The sequence below is a fragment of the Scomber japonicus genome, chromosome 1 (genome assembly GCF_027409825.1).
Source record: "Scomber japonicus isolate fScoJap1 chromosome 1, fScoJap1.pri, whole genome shotgun sequence".
Taxonomy (NCBI): domain Eukaryota; kingdom Metazoa; phylum Chordata; class Actinopteri; order Scombriformes; family Scombridae; genus Scomber; species Scomber japonicus.
In genome coordinates, this window is record NC_070578.1 from 38,871,899 (window position 1) to 38,889,546 (window position 17,648).

The 17,648-nt window shown below is 44.9% G+C and overlaps 1 protein-coding gene across 1 annotated transcript in view; it reads right to left on the bottom strand.

Moving 5' to 3' along the window:
• The window catches only part of LOC128366701 (SH3 and multiple ankyrin repeat domains protein 2-like), a 164,873-nt gene extending 157,687 nt beyond the window's left edge, over window positions 1–7,186 (bottom strand). The window contains exon 1 of the mRNA XM_053327491.1: window positions 6,962–7,186. Within this exon, the coding sequence (XP_053183466.1) occupies window positions 6,962–7,165 (204 nt within the window). The 5' untranslated portion in view covers window positions 7,166–7,186. The remainder of the gene's footprint in view (window positions 1–6,961) is intronic.
• Between the last annotated feature and the right edge of the window lie 10,462 nt (window positions 7,187–17,648).

Here is a 17,648-nt window from a genome sequence, read left to right on the forward strand (position 1 = left end):
GAAGGTAGGAAGGATGGAAGGACGGAGGAAAGAAGGAAGGAAGGGAGGGAGGTGGATAGAAGGGAGGGAGGAAGGAAGGGAGGAAGGAAGGGAGGAAGGATGGACGGAGGAAAGAAGGAAGGAAAGTAGGACAGAGGGAGGGAGGGAGGGAGGAAGGAAAGTAAGGAAGGACAGAGGAAAGAAGGAAGGAAGGTAGGACGGAGGGAAGGAGGGAGGGAGGAAGGAAGGAAGGGAGGGACGAAGGAAAGAAAGGAAGGATGGAGGAAAGAAGGAAGGAAGGAAGGACGAAGGAAGGGAAGAAGGGAGGAAGGTAGGACGGAGGGAGGCAGGGAGGTGTGCAGCAGCTAATGAATGTGAGCAGGCTGCTATGTAAATGAAACATTAGTAATTCCCATTGTTAGGATTAATAAAACATATAAAGCATTGATAGATTCCACTGGTAAAGATGTGCTGGTGAAAATGTATGAAATGGAAAATGGAAATACTGGATGGGATGTGTCTATTAACCTTCCTGTGGTCCTCGAGTCAAAGAAAGAAGGGAGGAAGAAGGTAGGAAGGGAGGAAGGAAAGAGCGAAGGAAGGAAGAGAGAAGGAGGGAGGGAGGGAGGGAGGGAGGAAGGACAGATGGAAGAAAGGAGGGGAGGAGGAAGGGAGGAAAGGAAAGAAGGAAGGAGACAGGGAAGGAAAGGAAGAGAGAAGGAGGGAGGGAGGAAGGACAGATGGAAGGAAGGAAGGGAGGGGGAAGAGAGGAAGGAAGGAAAGAAGGAAGGAAGGAAAGAAGGAGGGAGGAAGGGATGAAAGGAAAGAAGGAAGGGAGGAAGGGAGGAAGGAAAGACAGGAAGGACAGAGGAAAGAAGGAAGGATGGTTGGACGGAGGGAAGGAGGGAGGGAGGAAGGAAGGAAGGAAGGAAGGAAGGAAGGAAGGACGGAAGGACGGAAGGAAGGAAGGAAGGGAGGAAGGGAGGAAGGAAGGAAGGACGAAGGAAGGGAAGAAGGAAGGAAGGTAGGACGGAGGGAGGCAGGGAGGTGTGCAGCAGCTAATGATTGTGAGCAGGCTGCTATGTAAATGAAACATTAGTAATTCCCATTGTTAGGATTAATAAAACATATAAAGCATTGATAGATTCCACTGGTAAAGCTGTGCTGGTGAAAATGTATGAAATGGAAAATGGAAATACTGGATGGGATGTGTCTATTAAACTTCCTGTTGTCCTCGAGTCAAAGAAGGAAGGGAGGAAGAAGGTAGGAAGGGAGGAGGGAAGGAAAGGAAGAGAGAAGGAGGGAGGGAGGGAGGAAGGACAGACGGAAGGAAGGAAGGGAGTACGAAGGGAGGAAAGGAAAGAAGGAAGGGAGGAACGAAAGGACGGAAGGAAGGAAGGAAGGGAGGAACGAAAGGAGGAAAGGAAAGAGGGAAGGAAAGGAAGAGAGAAGGAGGGAGGGAGGAAGGACAGATGGAAGGAAGGAAGGGAGGGGGAAGAGAGGAAGGGAAGGAAGGAAGGAAGGAAGGAAGGAAGGAAGGAAGGAAGGAAGGAAGGAAAGAAGGAGGGAGGAAGGGAGGAAAGGAAAGTAGGAAGGATGGACGGAGGAAAGAAGGAAGGAAAGTAGGACAGAGGGAGGGAGGGAGGGAGGAAGGAAAGTAAGGAAGGACAGAGGAAAGAAGGAAGGAAGGTAGGACGGAGGGAAGGAGGGAGGGAGGAAGGAAGGAAGGAAGGAAGGAAGGAAGGGAGGGACGAAGGAAAGAAAGGAAGGATGGAGGAAAGAAGGAAGGAAGGAAGGACGAAGGAAGGGAAGAAGGAAGGAAGGAAGGATGGAGGGAGGCAGGGAGGTGTGCAGCAGATAATGAATGTGAGCAGGCTGCTATGTAAATGAAACATTAGTAATTCCCATTGTTAGGATTAATAAAACATATAAAGCATTGATAGATTCCACTGGTAAAGCTGTGCTGGTATCCATACATATAGTTCTGGGGGGTTTGAACACGCTCATGAAAATGTATGAAAATGGAAAATGGAAATACTGGATGTGTCTATTTAAAGAGAAATAAGAAACAGATTGAAACTAAGGCTTTAAAAAAGGTAGATGACTTGAATCCACTCTCAGATTGTCAGTCATAACCACAGACTGTATAAAAGAAATGGACGTAACATCTGTGACTTCACCCATTGGTTTGTGCAGGTGCATGCTGGGAAAAATAAAAACACGGATTCTACTTATATGGGCATGAGGCGGAGTCATGGGCGGAGCGGGGAGGTTGCTATGGTTGCGAGGGCTGGATCTCGAGGACACTGGTCAATCAACCTGTCAATCAGGACGTAGCCACGCCCTAATGCATACCCTGCTTTATCGTCACATATAAAATCAGGGAGGCCAAAATGTCCCAAATGAACATCATACTGCATTGAAGAAGGCTTTAAACTAGCGATTGAGACCATAAACACATTTTGAAAACGTTTACTGAGGTTAGAAATCAAGTGAGAAGTTGGTGAATTCTCCATTGACTTGTATAGAGACGGTCGCCCCCTGGTGGCCTTTTGATAGAATGCAGCTCTAAGTTACTTCCTGGTTGGCTTCATTTCAGAGGACCAGAACTCCCGCCTTCCTGCCTTTCTTCCTTTTTAAAACTTGAGGTACAAAACTGCCCTGTGCTGCTTTGATTTAATGACACACTTTAGCAATTAACCCTTGTGTCGTCCTCCCGGGTCAAATTGACCCCATCTAATTCTTCTTTCCTCCCTTCCTTCCTTCCGTCTGTACTTCCTCCATCTCCCTTTCTTCCCTCCTTATTTCCTTCCCTCCTCCCTCCCTCCTTTCCTTCCTCCCTTTCTTCTTTCTGCCCTCCCTCCTTCTCTCTTTCTTTCCTCTGTCCTTCTATCCTACCTTCCTTCCTCCCTCCTTTCCTTCCTCCCTTCCTTCTTTCCTACCTCCCTCCTTCTCTCTTTCTTTCCTCTGTCCTTCTATCCTACCTTCCTTCCTCCCTCCTTTCCTTCCTCCCTTTCTTCTTTCCTCCCTCCCTCCCTCCCTCCCTCCCTCCTTGTCTCTTTCTTTCCTCTGTCCTTCTATCCTACCTTCCTTTCCTCCCTCCCTTCCTTCCTTCCTTCCTTGACTCGAGGACAACAGGAGGGTTAAGACATTTAGCAGTTAGCTCTCTACAATCATCCTGAGGGAAATATCTGACTCTTTATCTGCTAAATGCTCCACTATGTTCTCCAGCTAGTCTGCAGATAGCTGGGTCTGTTTTGACTGTTCCTTCTTTCCTTCCTCCCTTCCCTCTGAAAAACGTTTAGTCTACTCTATTTTTATTTATAGGCTGATTTTATCCTGGTGAAGTCGCCTTAATACAACCCACACACACACACACACACACACACACACACACACACACACACACACACACACACACACACACACACACACACACACACACACACACACACACACACACACACTCTCTAACACACACACACCCACACCCACACCCACACACACACGCACGCACACACATCCATATCACTACATATCACCATTTAAACCTGAAGCTGCATTTTGCAAGTGTCTTCCTTCCTTTGTCCTTCCTCTCTCCCCCTTTCTTCCCCCCTTTTGTCCTTCCTTCCTCCCTCTCTTTCCTTCCCTCCTTCCTTCCCTCCTTCCTTATTTCCTTCCTTCTTTTTTCCTTTCTCCTTCCCTCCCTCCTACCTTACTTCTTCCTTTCCTTCCTCCTTTCTTTCCTCCATCCTTCCTTTCCTTCCTTCCTTCCTTCCTTCCTTTGTCCTCCCTCTCTCCTTCTCTGTTTCTTTCCTTCCTCTCTCTTTCCTCCATTCCTTATTTCCTTCCTCTATCCCCCTTTATTCCTCCCTTCTGTCCTTCCTTACTTCCTCCATTCCTTCCTTCCTTCCTCCTTCTTTCCTCTGTCCTTCTTTTTTCCTTCCTCCTTCCCTCCCTTCTTTCCTTCATCCTTCCTTTCCTTTCCTTCCTTCCTTCATCTACTCTTCTATTTTCTTCTGCCAGCAAATGATGAAGAAAAGGCCCAGTGTAAAACTCACGGACACACACACACACACCTACACCTACACACACACACCTACACACACACACCTACACACACACACCCCTACACACCTACACACACACACCTACACACACACACCCCTACACACACACACACACACACACACACACAGACACTCTGAAATCAAATCATTTTCACTTGAGAAGATAAACCTCACCGTGTTATTCATACATGAGAGGAAGTGATAAGGACGTGTTACAACCAGACTAAACCTTTCAGATTAAAGCTGAAATGATTAATCAATTAATTCATGAGGAAATTAATCATAAGTGTTTTTGATAAGTGAGTAATCATTTTAATCATTTTAATCATTTTAATCATTTATGAAGCAAAAATGTGTTAAATGTTAGAATTTAATGTTTCTCTGTTTGACACATGAAACACAAACTGAATATCTTTGGATTGTCCTGAATTGAACACATTTTAGGTTTTTCACAATAAGAGTCCGACCGATAATGTCACAACTATTTTACTACATATTTCTTACTATTATTGTTCTTATAGTTTTTTTTGTACTTAGTATTTATTATATATATGACATATATATGACAATGCAAATTTCCCCATTGTGGGAATAATGAATTCCTCTTTTCATCTTTACTCCTTTCCTTCCTTCCTTCCTTCTCTCCTTAATTCCTTCCTCTTTTCTTCCTCTTTTCGTCCTTACTCCTTTCCTTCCTTCCTTCTCTCCTTAATTCCTTCCTCTTTTCGTCCTTACTCCTTTCCTTCCTTCTCTCCCTAATTCCTTTCCTTCCTTCTCTCCTTAATTCCTTTCCTTCCTTCTCTCCTTAATTCCTTCCTCTTTTCGTCCTCACTCCTTTCCTTCCTTCCTTCCTTCCTTACTCCTTTCATTCCTTCCTCCCTTCTCTCCTTAATTCCGTCCTCTTTTTGTCCTTACTCCTTTCCTTTTTCCCTTTCTTCCTTCCTTCCTTCCTTACTCCTTTCATTCCTTCCTTCCTTCTCTCCTTAATTCCTTCCTCTTTTCGTCCTTACTCCTTTCCTCCCTTCCTTCTCTCCTCCTTCCCTTCCGTCCTTCCCTCTTCCTTCCTCCCTTCCTCCCTCCTTCCTTTCCTCCCTTCCTTCCTTCCTTCCTCCCTTCCAGGACAACAGGAGGGTTAAACATATAGCTGTTAGTTAAATGGACGCTGACACTGAATATAACGTACGGCTGAACTGCCACAGAGAGCCGTGCAGCGTGAGAGCTTTTCCAGCAGCTCTGATTCATCATCATCAACACCACTGTGGTCCGCTCGTGTTCAGCTGTGCACCTGCCCCCCCCCCCCTGCACCTGCCCCCCCCACAAAAAAAAGCCCTCAGACTGAGAAATAACAGGCTATAAAGGTGTCAAACGCACCGCCGTTAATTATCCTGTTGATCTCAGCGAGAAGGTCAAGTGATCAATATGCAGGTATTAATATTGGAAAACAAATCTGGCTCACATTTCATATCTACTCCCACACACACACACACACACACACACACACACACACACACACACACACACACACACACACACACACACACACACACACACACACACACACACACACACACACACACACACACACACACAAATGGTGCTTTTCCATTATACAGTTCTAGCACGGCTCGACTGTTGTTTTTTGCTTTTTTCATCAGGGATATTTTTCTCTACCACAGCTGCAGAGTATCTTCTCTATAAATCACTTGTCCAGCAATTTATATTTTTAATTGTTTCATGATGATGCCTCGTGTGTTTGACATTATTTTCAATATAGTTTCATCATCTGTTTAGTCCTTAACTCAAAACAGAAACATCAAATCTTTAAGGTAAGTCAGAGCAGACGGTCACACTGAGCCTGATTGCATCCTGATACTCAACACAAGAGCTGCAGGACTCTCTTACTAAAGTCTCCTTCTCATCAGACTTATGAACATGAACACGTCTTATCCTGCAGCTTCACTTATTGAATGAGCCACAAAAACAAACATTCACCAGGTTAAATGTGAACCAGGATAACTAATGGAGCTTTTCCACTATACAGTTCTAGCACTACTCTACTCGACTGTACTTGACTCTACTTTTTTTTTTTTTGTGTTTCCACTAGGGATAGTACCTGGTACCCGCTACTTTTTTAGTATCTGCTCTGCCGATGTTCCAAGCGAGTTGAGCCGATACTAAAATGTGATCATCGGCGTCATCAGACTGCCGGCCACTGATTGGTCTTAACTGGAAGAGTCATGAACCGTCCCACATAAGAATCAAACCCGGCATTTTTAAAGTCCGTGTAAAGTAAGAATAAATATGTGTTCTGAGTTTGACATACCACAGAAAACTGTGTTGTTAACCACCCTGCCAAATTTGAATGATTAAAAAAATCGCCAAATATATGAAATTAGGCTTCAAAGTTGTGTAAAAATCAGCCTCTTTCTCTGCTCCCAAACGCTGAAGCCCCGCCCCCTACCAAGTGTCACCTGTCAATCAAAGTCACCACCTCTACCAGAAACATGGATGCTACGTCTGAGAGCTTTCTGCCGCTAGCTCAGCTGCTAGCTCGGCGGCTAACTCAGAGGCTAACTCGGCGGCTAACTCAGTGGCTAGCTCGGCGGCTAACTCGGCAGCTAGCTTGGCGGCTAACTCAGCTAACTGGCTAACTGTAGACTGTAGTAGTAGTAGTGTGTGCTGAATGTATTTATACGTCTACAGCAGCAGGGGCGGGTTTATGCTGATCACCGCCGCGTTACGTAATGCGGCTCTCTTCTCTTTGCTTTGTGTGTGACAGAAAGCAAGAGACACCATCGCCTCCACGTCCTCCATGGTTTACGTGTTTGCGTCGTGTATAAAACAAAGTCAGGCAGTTGCTATGACGACCCCGTGAAGCCCATGTTTTAACACCCACCACCCTTCACGCTCACCGTCTGCTGCAGGTCGGGGATGACGACGCGGACGACCAGCGAGTTGATGTGGATGTCGTCCATGCGGTTCTGCATCGGCTCGGCCGTGGCCCTTATCGTCTCGTAGATGGTTTCTTCGTGGGAGCTTTCGGAGGCGCAGTCGTCGGAGTAGTCAGAAAAGCTCTGGGCCATCTCATCCTCGCTGGAGGTGGGGCTCCGGGGCATAGTCAGCAGGCCCGCCGGGTTCAGCTGCAAAGAAGAAGAAGAAGAAGAAGAAGAAGAAGGGTCAGACTCTTACAAAACTCATTAACATCATTATAGAAGGCTGTTAAATAAAAGAGCTGAGAATCCCCCTCCTCCCATTAGAGCAGGGGTGTCAAACATACGGCCCGTGGGCCAGAACCGGCCCGCCAAGAGGTCCAATCCGGCCCAGTTTCCTACCTTTTTTTCTCCCTGTCTTCTTTTCCTTCCTTACTTCCTTCCTTCCTTCCTTCCTTCCTGTCTTCTCTTCCTTCCGTCTGTCTTCTCATCTGTCTTCTCTTCCCTCCCTCCCTCCCTCCCTTCCTTCCTTCTCTTCCCTTCCTTCCTTCCTGTCTTCTTTTCCTTCCTTCCTGTCTTCTCTTCCTTCCATCTGTCTTCTCTTCCCTTCCTTCCTTCCTTCCTTCCTCCCTTCCTTCCTTCCTTCCTTCCTTCCTGTCTGTCTTCCCTCCCTCCCTCCCTCCCTCCCTTCCTTCCTTCTCTTCCCTTCCTTCCTTCCTGTCTTCTCTTCCTTCCTTCCTGTCTTCTCTTCCTTCCTTCCTGTCTTCTCTTCCTTCCATCTGTCTTCTCTTCCTTCCTTCCTGTCTTCTCTTCCTTCCATCTGTCTTCTCTTCCCTTCCTTCCTTCCTTCCTTCCTGTCTGTCTTCTCTTCCCTTCCTTCCTTCCTTCCTTCCTGTCTTCTCTTCCCTCCCTCCCTCCCTCCCTTCCTTCCTTCCTTCCTGTCTTCTCTTCCTTCCATCTGTCTTCTCTTCTCTTCCCTTCCTTCCTTCCTGTCTTCTCTTCCTTCCTTCCTGTCTTCTCTTCCTTCCTTCTGGTCTTCTCTTCTATTTCTTCCATCTGTTTTCTCTTCCCTCCCTCCCATCCTCCCTTCCTTCATTCCTTCCTTCCTTCCTGTCTTCTCTTCTGTTCCTTCTTTCCTTCCTTCCTTCCCGTCTTCTCTTTTATTTCTTCCATCTGTCTTGTCTTCTCTTTCCTTCCTGTCTTCTCTTCCTTCCTACCTTCCATCTGTCTTCTCTTCCCTTTCTTCCTTCCTGTCTTCTCTTCCTTCCGTCTGTCTTCTCATCTGTCTTCTCTTCCCTCCCTCCCTCCCTCCCTCCCTCCCTTCCTCCCTCCCTCCCTTCCTTCCTTCCTTCCTGTCTTCTCTTCCTTCCATCTGTCTTCTGTTCTCTTTCTTCTATCTGTCTTCTCTTCCTTCCCTCCCTCCTTCCCTTCCTTCCTCCCTTCTCTTCCTTCCTTCCTTCCTTCCTGTCTTCTCTTCCGTTCCTTCCCTCCCTCCCTCCCTTCCTCCCTCCCTCCCTCCCTCCCTCCCCTTCCTTCCTTCCTTCCTTCCTTCCATCTGTCTTCTCTTCCTTTCTTTCCTTTTTTCTTTCCTTCCTTCTGGTCTTCTCTTCCTTCCTTCCTTCCTTCCTTCCTTCCATCTATTTAATGATCCGGCCCACATGAGATCAAATTGGTCTGTACAGTATGTCGCCCTTGAATGAAGATGAGTTTGACTCCCCTGCTTTAGAGAGTGGTGCTTGTTAGTTTGTTAGTTTCTTCTCATCAGCAGCAGTTGAGACATAAGCAGTGAACTCCCAGAGGATTTAATATGACGGCACATCTTCACAGGGAAAAAAAAAAAAAGGTTTCGCCTCATTAAGATTATACTGTATGTGAGTAAAAAGGGTAAAAGCTGCACCTGTGAGACGCTGCGTCACATGACCGAAGCTAAAAATGTAGCAGAATTAGCGACTGTACTCGTCAACATGATTTATGGATCAGAAAATGAAACTGGTAACATCTCATCAGTCACTGCTCGTAGGAGAAAGAAGGAAGGAAAGGAGGGAATGGAGGGAGGAAGAAGGAAGGAAGGGAGAAGGAAAGAAGGAAGGAAAGGAGGGAGGAAGAAGGAAGGAAGGGAGAAAGCAGGAAGGAAAGGAGGGAAAGGAGGAACAAGGAAGGAAGGAGTAGAAGGAAGGAAAGGAGGGAGGAAGATGGAAGAAAGGAAGGAAAGAAGGACAGAAGGAAGGAAGGGAGAAAGACGGAAGGAAAGGAGGGAAAGGAGGGAGGAAGAAGGAAGAAGGAAGGAAGGATGGAAGGGAGGAAGAAGGAAGAAGGGAAGGAAAGAAGGACAGAAGAAGGACAGAAGGGAAGGAAAGGAGGACAGAAGGAAGGAAGGAAGAAAGAAGGAAGAAAAGAAAGGAGGGAAAGAAGGGGGAAGAAGGAAGGACAGAAGGAAGGAAGGAAGGAAAGAAGGAAGGAGGGAAGGGAGGAAGGAAATGGAGGAAGGAAGGAAGGAAAGAAAGAAAGAACAGTCAAAACAGACGGGGTCAATTTGACCCAGGAGGACGACAGGAAGAGAAATGAGAAACAGATTGAAAATGAAGCTTTAAAAAAAGGTAAAAAGGAAGATGACTTGAATCCTCTCTCAGATTGTCAGTCAAGCTACGACATTCACATTTTATAAACTTTAAAAAACTAAAACTCAACGAACAGAGAAAGAAAATGGCCGCCAGTGTTAGTATTTCTATATTTGGTCCATTTAACAGTCACTTCCTGTCAAACGATGACATCACACTCGGTCTTTTCTTCATTATTTCACACTTTGTTGAGTTAATGTCAGTTTGTTAAATTGGGTTCACACAGTTTAGCTAACGTTCTGTCACATGTTTTATTTAACTTGCACCTCCTGGTTGACCTTACCTGGATCTCCTGTCAAACCCACCTGAAGCCTGACAGGAAGGACCTTTTAAGGACGGCCCACAGGAAGTGGAAGAGACCAACAAGGGAGATAGACAGAGGGGGGATTTGGATCTGTTTGAGTTTGGATATATTTTTGACTCTAATGTTTTAATTCTAACTTTTTTTTGATAGTTTCCTGAGTTATATTAGAATTTACAATTTTCATCATTTGTTATTGCATTTTTCATTAAAGTCATTAAAGCTCCTTTTTTCACACTATTGTCTTTTTTATTGGTTCTTGACAGGTGGATTAACCCTCCTGTTGTCCTCGAAGGAAGGAAGGAAGGAAGGAAGGAATGGAGGGAGGAATAAGGAAAGAAGGAAGGAAGGAAGGAAGGAAGGAAGGAAGGAAGGAATGGAGGGAGGAATAAAGAAAGAAGGAAGGAAGGCAGGAAGGAAGGAGGGAACCCTAACCCTGGATCTCAAGGACATTGGTCAATCAACCTGTCAATCAGGACGTAGCCACGCCCTAATGCATACCCTGCTTTATCGTCACATATAAAATCAGGGAGGCCAAAATGTCCCAAATGAACATCATACTGCATTGAAGAAGGCTTTAAACTAGCGATTGAGACCATAAACACATTTTGAAAACGTTTACTGAGGTTAGAAATCAAGTGAGAAGTTGGTGAATTCTCCATTGACTTGTATAGAGACGGTCGCCCCCTGGTGGCCTTTTGATAGAATGCAGTTCTAAGTTACTTCCACGTTAGCCTCATTTCAGAGGACTGGACTAAAATCCAAACAAGATTCGCAGATAAGGTAACAGCAGCTGAACTAACTAGCGTTTACCACACTGTGAAACACTCCCTATCATACAGGTGACAGGACAGAAGACTGTGTAATAAACGAATATCGACCAAACAACAATTCTGACTGCACAGTCTCAAATTGAAACGAGTGAATTCATAGTAAAAACACACAATGCAAAAACAGATTTTGCACCGGTGCTGCACTAGTATGAGTAAAATCCATTTACCATTGGTTCCTATGTTACAACCTGTGAACCAAGGCTGCAGCACAGCATTGGGTTTGGCTTAGTTGCATTTAATAGAACAAACAATCAATTAATTCAATAAAGACACAAACACACTTTCACCCTTAAGAAAATTGAGCCCCTCCTTCCAGATTGACATAAATGAACAAAATTTGGTATATATATGTATCATCTAAAGATGCACAAAAAAGTCTCTTGGACCCATATCCTCACAAGTCAAAATGGCTCAATAGCGCCCCCTAGAAAATTAAAAAATTGAGCCCCTCCCTCCAGATTGACGTAGATGAACGAAATTTGGTACACATATGTATCATGTCAAGACGCACAAAAAAGTCTCTTGGACCCATATCCTCACTCCAACAGGAAGTCGGCCATTTTGAATCGAATTTGCGATTTTGACACTGTTTGTTCCCATTTGACTCAGAAGATGCGTCGCAGCAAGTCTCGCTCATTCGTGGCGGTGCGGGGGAGCTTGGGCCCGGTCATCGCTGCTTGTTTGCTTAGTCATTTGTAATGGCTCAAAACATTTGGCATCAGCCCAAATGTGAAGACAGACTCAAAGTGAAACCTAACATCCATCCAGGACCAATAAAACTATAAAACCTTAATACAAAGACTGATCTTCTGATTAGTGGCAGTAAAAATAAATTATTAGTTGCAGCATTTTTACAGGTTAAGAACTTGAATTTTCTATTTCACTGTGCCTTTAACTTAAAAACCAGGACTCAAAAGTAACATCTGGTTAGGGCTTCATGGCTTCTCTGAGCAACATAAACTGGATGCAGCCTGTTTATAGAAGGTTAAATGAGCAATCGATGTCATCACATGTTCATTTCTCTCAGTATCAAAGGCCTGATTTGACATTTGGTCTCTCTGGATTTCTTTTTATCAGCACAACACGAGAAGACGAGCCGGTACATTCCTCTCCAGTGTTTAGTTTGATAAAGGAGTGGAAAGAGTCCAAGCTGGGTTATTTGTGTCACCAGGCAGCATCTATATCAGAGGTCACTTTCATTCAAGGGCCACATACAGACCAATTTAAACTCATCATTAAAGAGATGGAAGGAAGGAAGGAAGGAAGGAAGGAAGGAAGGAAGGAAGGAAAGACGGAAGAAAGGAAGGAAGGAAGGAAAGAAAGGTGGAAGAAAGGAAGTAAGAAAGGTATGAAGGACAGATGGAAGGAAGGAACAAAGAAAGGAAAAGGGGATGGTAGGGAGGAAGGACAGAAGGAAGAAAGGAAGGAAGAAAGGAAGGAAGGAAGGCAGAAAGGAAAAGGGGAAGGTAGAGAGGAAGGACAGAAGGAAGAAAGGGAGGAAGGAAGGAAGGAAGGAAGGAACGAAGGAAGGAACGAACAAAGAAAGGAACAGGGGAAGGTAGAGAGGAAGGACAGAAGGATGAAAGGAAAATAGGAAGGAAGGAAGGACAGAAAGAAGGAACAAGCAAACGAAGAAAGGAGAAGGGAAAGGTGGAGAGGAAGGACAGAAGGAAGAAAGGAAGGAAGGAAGGCAGAAAGGAAAAGGGAAAGGTAGAGAGGAAGGACAGAAGGAAGAAAATAAGGAAGGACAGAAGGAAGGAAGGAACGAACGAAGAAAGGAAAAGGGGAAGGTAGAGAGGAAGGATAATAACCCTAACCCTAACCCGAACCCTTTCCTTCCTTCTTCCTCCCTCCCTCCTTTCCTTCCATCCTTCTTTCTTCCTCCTTCCCTCCTTCCTTCCTCCCTACTTTCCTTCCTTCTTCCTTCCTCCCTTCCTTTCCTTCCTTCTTCCTCCCTTCCATCCTTCCTTCTTCCTCCCTTCCTTCCATCCTTTCCTTCTTCCTCCCTTCCTTCCTTCCTTCTTGTAAGTGTTTAGTTTGATAAAGGATAGTGGAAAGAGTCCAAACTGGGTTATTTGTGTCACCCTGCAGCTTCTATATATATATATATATTTTTTATAAGTGTCCATTAGATGAGATATGTGTCATTGTGTCATGGCGTCGCTCCAGATGTGGCGGACTCTGCTGATGATGATGAAGAGGTGAAGGTCTCCATCAGCTTTCAGGCGGATGTGTGATGGAAAAACATTCTTTCCACAGATTACTGTCAGCTCTACGGATTTACTGAGCTGCTCTTGTTTTTCCTTTCTGATAATAAAAACTGTCAAAAATAAAATAAGTGGAAAGAAAAAGAAAAACAGATGGAAACGATTTTTTTTTTAGAACATTGCAGGTTTCACTTTGATTTTAATCCATTTCGTTCTTTCTTGGAGGTTTTTTTGCACATTTCCTTCTCGGCTTCCCGCTGAGGTTTTCTCACAGTAATTTGTATAATTTTCTTCCACGGCTTTCCAATCAGCATGTGGCCAATTATAACGCAGTCTAGGTACGACACTGTGTCATGTAAGCGTGCACGTGTGAGAGTGTGCACGTGCTGTGAAAATACCAGATTGATGCTTAGATTGATTTGATTAGCAGGGAGGAAAGAAGCAAGGAAGGATGGAAGGAAGTGAGGAAAGAAGTATGGAAGGAGTGGAAGAACAAAGGAAAAATTAAAGAAAGAGGAAGGAAGGAAAGAAAGGAGGAAGGAAAGGAGGGAGGGAGGGAGGAAGGAAATGAGGAAGGAAGAAAGCAAGGAAGGATGGAAGGAAGTGAGGAAAGAAATATGGAAGGAGGGGAAGAAGAAAGGAAAAATTAATAGAAGAGAAAATACAAATTTACTGAAATGAAATTTTACCAGACTGACATTTAGATTGATTTGATTAGCAGTGATGGAAACAGCAGCATGTGGTCTGACTGCATCCCAAACTAAAAGCTACTGGAGCTCTTACTGGTGACAGTGTGGGTCTGAAATGGGGATGAAGAGGATGAGTCACTTCTTAAAATCCTTCTTTTTTTCAGTTTCAATTTGATTTACTCCCTAAAATCTGTCTGAACTGTGTGAAACCAAAGCTGAGGACACATTTAATGATGAGCTGAAACCTACAAACACTGGACAGACTCACACACACACATAAAGACTGTTTCCACCAACTGGCACCAATGTTCTAGTGTTTGAGAAGAAGAAGAAGAAGGAGCTCAAACTTTACAACTGACTGATCACACAGACAGAAACACTCAAACACTGTTAACGTCTTGAGTTCTGGTTGGAGACGACTTTTCAATTCCTGTAAAAACGAAGCCAATTATGGAGAGAACAAACATAGAAGCAAGCTGGAATGAGAGCATGAGAGCATGAGAGCATGGGTTTATCCAGGCTAAGGAGCTACCACATAGAGCTAGGGTGACCAGATGTCCCGCTTTGTGCAACCTGCGTCAAACGGAGTTTAACTACCACCGGAGTACGTGGAGTTTGAGTTAGCACCTCCACGCTAAACACCCAGGTGCAGCCAAGCCAGCCTCAGCTCCACCAAAGGACCATTTTGGAGTGTGGGAGTCGCAGCAGAGCCGTGATTGATTCCCAGTTAAGACACTCTGGTAAGAAATGCTTTACATTATGGGCTTAAAACTGCCTTCAAATGGAAAATAACAGGATTTTAAACATGCAATTCAAAACGCCATTAATCACGATTAACTATGGAAATTCTGCGATTAATCTCAATTAAAAAAATTAATCATTTGACAGCCCTAATTTTTACACATCCCGCAAATTGAGACGTTGTCCCGCATTGTTATTGACAGTCAGACTCCAGTTTTGAAATTCTTGTTTTATAATCTGGCATTTATCAGATAGCTGTGTGGAGAAAGCAGTGAGGGCTGTCATCAGGGGGCGGGGCCAGCTGTTTGATCATGTCAATCAAACTGGGACACGGACGCAGATTAAGGACACGCACACCGCACACCAACAAGAAACAACGCATATCAGGTCAGAACTGCATGCAGCACGAGACATGGAGGAAACCAGTGCAAGGCGAGTCTGGTAAAGATTTGATTTTGAAGTTTCCTTGACTCATTTTTCCGTTTCACACGGAGGTGAATACGACGTGAAATGACACAGACAATGCCAGACTCACAAAAAAACGTCCTTTCCTTCCTTCTTCCTCCCTTACTTCCTTCCTCTCTCCTTTCCTTCCTTCTTCCTCCCTTCCTTCCTTCCTTTCTCCTTTCCTTCCTTCCATCCTTCCTTCCTCCTTTCCTTCCTTCGTCCTCCATCCTTTCCTTCCATCTTCCTTTCCTTCCTTCTTCCTTCCTTCCATCCTTCCTTCCTCTTTCTCTTTTCCTTCCTTCTTCCTCCCATCCCCAACCCACACTGAGGAACCTCGTCTTCATGTCTTGACGTCATGAGGATAAACTGCTCGTGACCTGCATGCAGATCGTATCTCTGATCAGGTCGTGATGGAATATCGACTTCCTCATTAAACAGCTGATGAATGAATAGCTTGAGCTCACAGTGTGTTTGTCTGTGTGTATAATGTGTGTATAATGTGTGTATAATGTGTGTATAATGTCTGTATTGTGTGTATTGTGTGTATTGTGTGTTTGTCTGCACAGAAGCTGCTCGAGGCTCTTCGCTTCCCTCGTCGGTCCACACACGATTTTCAAATTAAACTCTGAGATTTGTAGAATGGAAACACACACATGTAAATAACACGCACGCACGCACGCACACACACACACACACACACACACACACACACACACATTCCTTCCTCCCTTCTTTCCTTCCTTCTTCCTCCTTCTCTCCTTCTTTCCTCCCCATTACCTTTCTTCTTCCTCCCTTCTTCCTTCCTTCCTCCCTCCCTTCCTTCTTCCTCCCTTCTTTCCTTCCTTCCTTCTTTCTTCCCTCCCTCCTTTCCTTCCTTTTTCCTCCCTTCCTCTGTATTTACATGTAAATCACACACACACACACACACACACACACACACACACACACACACGTGCACTGTGTGTTGTTATAATGAGTAGAAACACATTAAAGAGTCTCTCACACACATGATTTAACAGCTGAGGGCTCCGTCTACATCATGAATCCTAATGCTGCGTTTCACCAGCGGCAAAAAAAAAATTAAAGAAGCAACTCACTCCTTCTTGTCACACAAAGTGATAATTATCAGCTGATTAGCTGATTAGCATGCTATGCTAATTCATTCACGGCCAATTCATCTTCCACAGCGGCACTAAACACACACGCCTGAAGGAGGATTACTGCATGTTTAAAAAGAAGAGTGTTAAACGGTGTCCATTTGTGTCACGGTCAGGACTTACTACATGACAGTTACATCTTCTAACAGGAAATAGAGTTGGAGCTAACTAATTACATGAAGTGGTGTTGCGTAATTTAATTACAGAATAAATAAAACTGTAATTACTGAGAGAAAAATGACCCTTTCCTCCCTCCTTCCTTCCTTCCTTCCTTCCTTCTTTCCTCTGTCCTTCTTTATTTCCTCCCTTCCTAATTTCCTTCCCTCTTTCCTTCCTTCCTTCCTCCCTTCCTCTGTCCTTCTTTCCTCTGTCCTTCCTTCCTTCATTCTCCCCCCTTCCTCCCTCCTTTCCTCCCTTCTCCTTTCCTTCCTTTCCTTCCTTCCTTCTTTACTCTGTCCTCATTTCCTTCCTCCCTTCCTAATTTCCTTTCTTCCTTCCTCCCTTCCTCTGTCCTTCTTTCCTTCCTCTGTCCTTCCTTCCTCCTTTTCTTCCTTCTTCCTCCCTCTTTTCCTTCCTTCTCCTTTCCTTCCTCCTCCATTCTTTCCTTCCTTCCCTTTTCCTCCTTTCCTTCCTCCTTTCCGTCCTTCTTCCTCCCTTCCTAATTTTCCTTCCTCCCTCCCTTCCTTCCTTCCTTCTTTCCTTCCTCTGTCCTTCCTTCCTCCTTTTCTTCCTTCTTCCTCCCTCCTTTCCTTCCTTCTCCTTTCCTTCCTCCTCCATTCTTTCCTTCTTCCCCTTTTCCTCCTTTCCTTTCTCCTTTCCGTCCTTCTTCCTCCCTTCCTTCCTCCTTCCTCCCTTCCTCCTTTCCTTCCTTCCTTCCTTGACTCAAAGTCAGACCTTTAAGAATGTGTTTACGGCTCTCAAGCACGGATAATAAGTTGTAATCTATTTATTTATTTATCTTCCTATTAAAACGATTTCTCTCTTTTATCATTGTTTAAGGTTTGAAGCAGAGCGCTGGCCATGTGCTGAAGTGATGATGTAATCACTGAGCTCAGCTGATCTGACGTCTGATGACATCACTCTGCTGACTGACTGACAGGTTTCACCAGATTGCACCATTTCAACAAACTTCTACACGTCAGCCTCATTAACCTGATCCAGCAGCAGCAGCACTTTGCTTCTTTCTTTCCTTCATTCCTTCCTTCCTCCCTCCTTCTTTCCTTCCCTCCTTCTTTCCATTCCTTCCTCCCTCTCTCCTTCTCTCTTTCTTTCTTCCCCATTACCTTCCTTCCTCCCTTCCTGTTTTCCTTTCTCCCTCCTTACTTCTTTCCTCCCTCTCTCCGTCCTTCTTTCTTTCCTCCCTCCTATCTTCCTTCATTCCTCCCTCCTTTCCTTCCTTCTTTCCTTCCTTCTTTCCTTCCTCCATCCCCCTTTCTTCCTTCCCTCTGTCCTTCCTTCCTTCTTTCCTCCTTCTCTCTTTCTTTCCTGCCTATTACTTTCCTTCTTTCCTCCCTTCCTGTTTTCCTCCCTCCATCCTTCCATCCTTCCTCCCTCCCTTCCTTCCTACCTCCTTTCCTTCCTTCTTCCTCCCTTCCATCCTCCCTCCTTTCCTTCCTTCTTCCTCCCTTCCATCCTTCCTTCCTTCCTTCCGTCTTGCTCCCTTCCTCCTTTCCTTC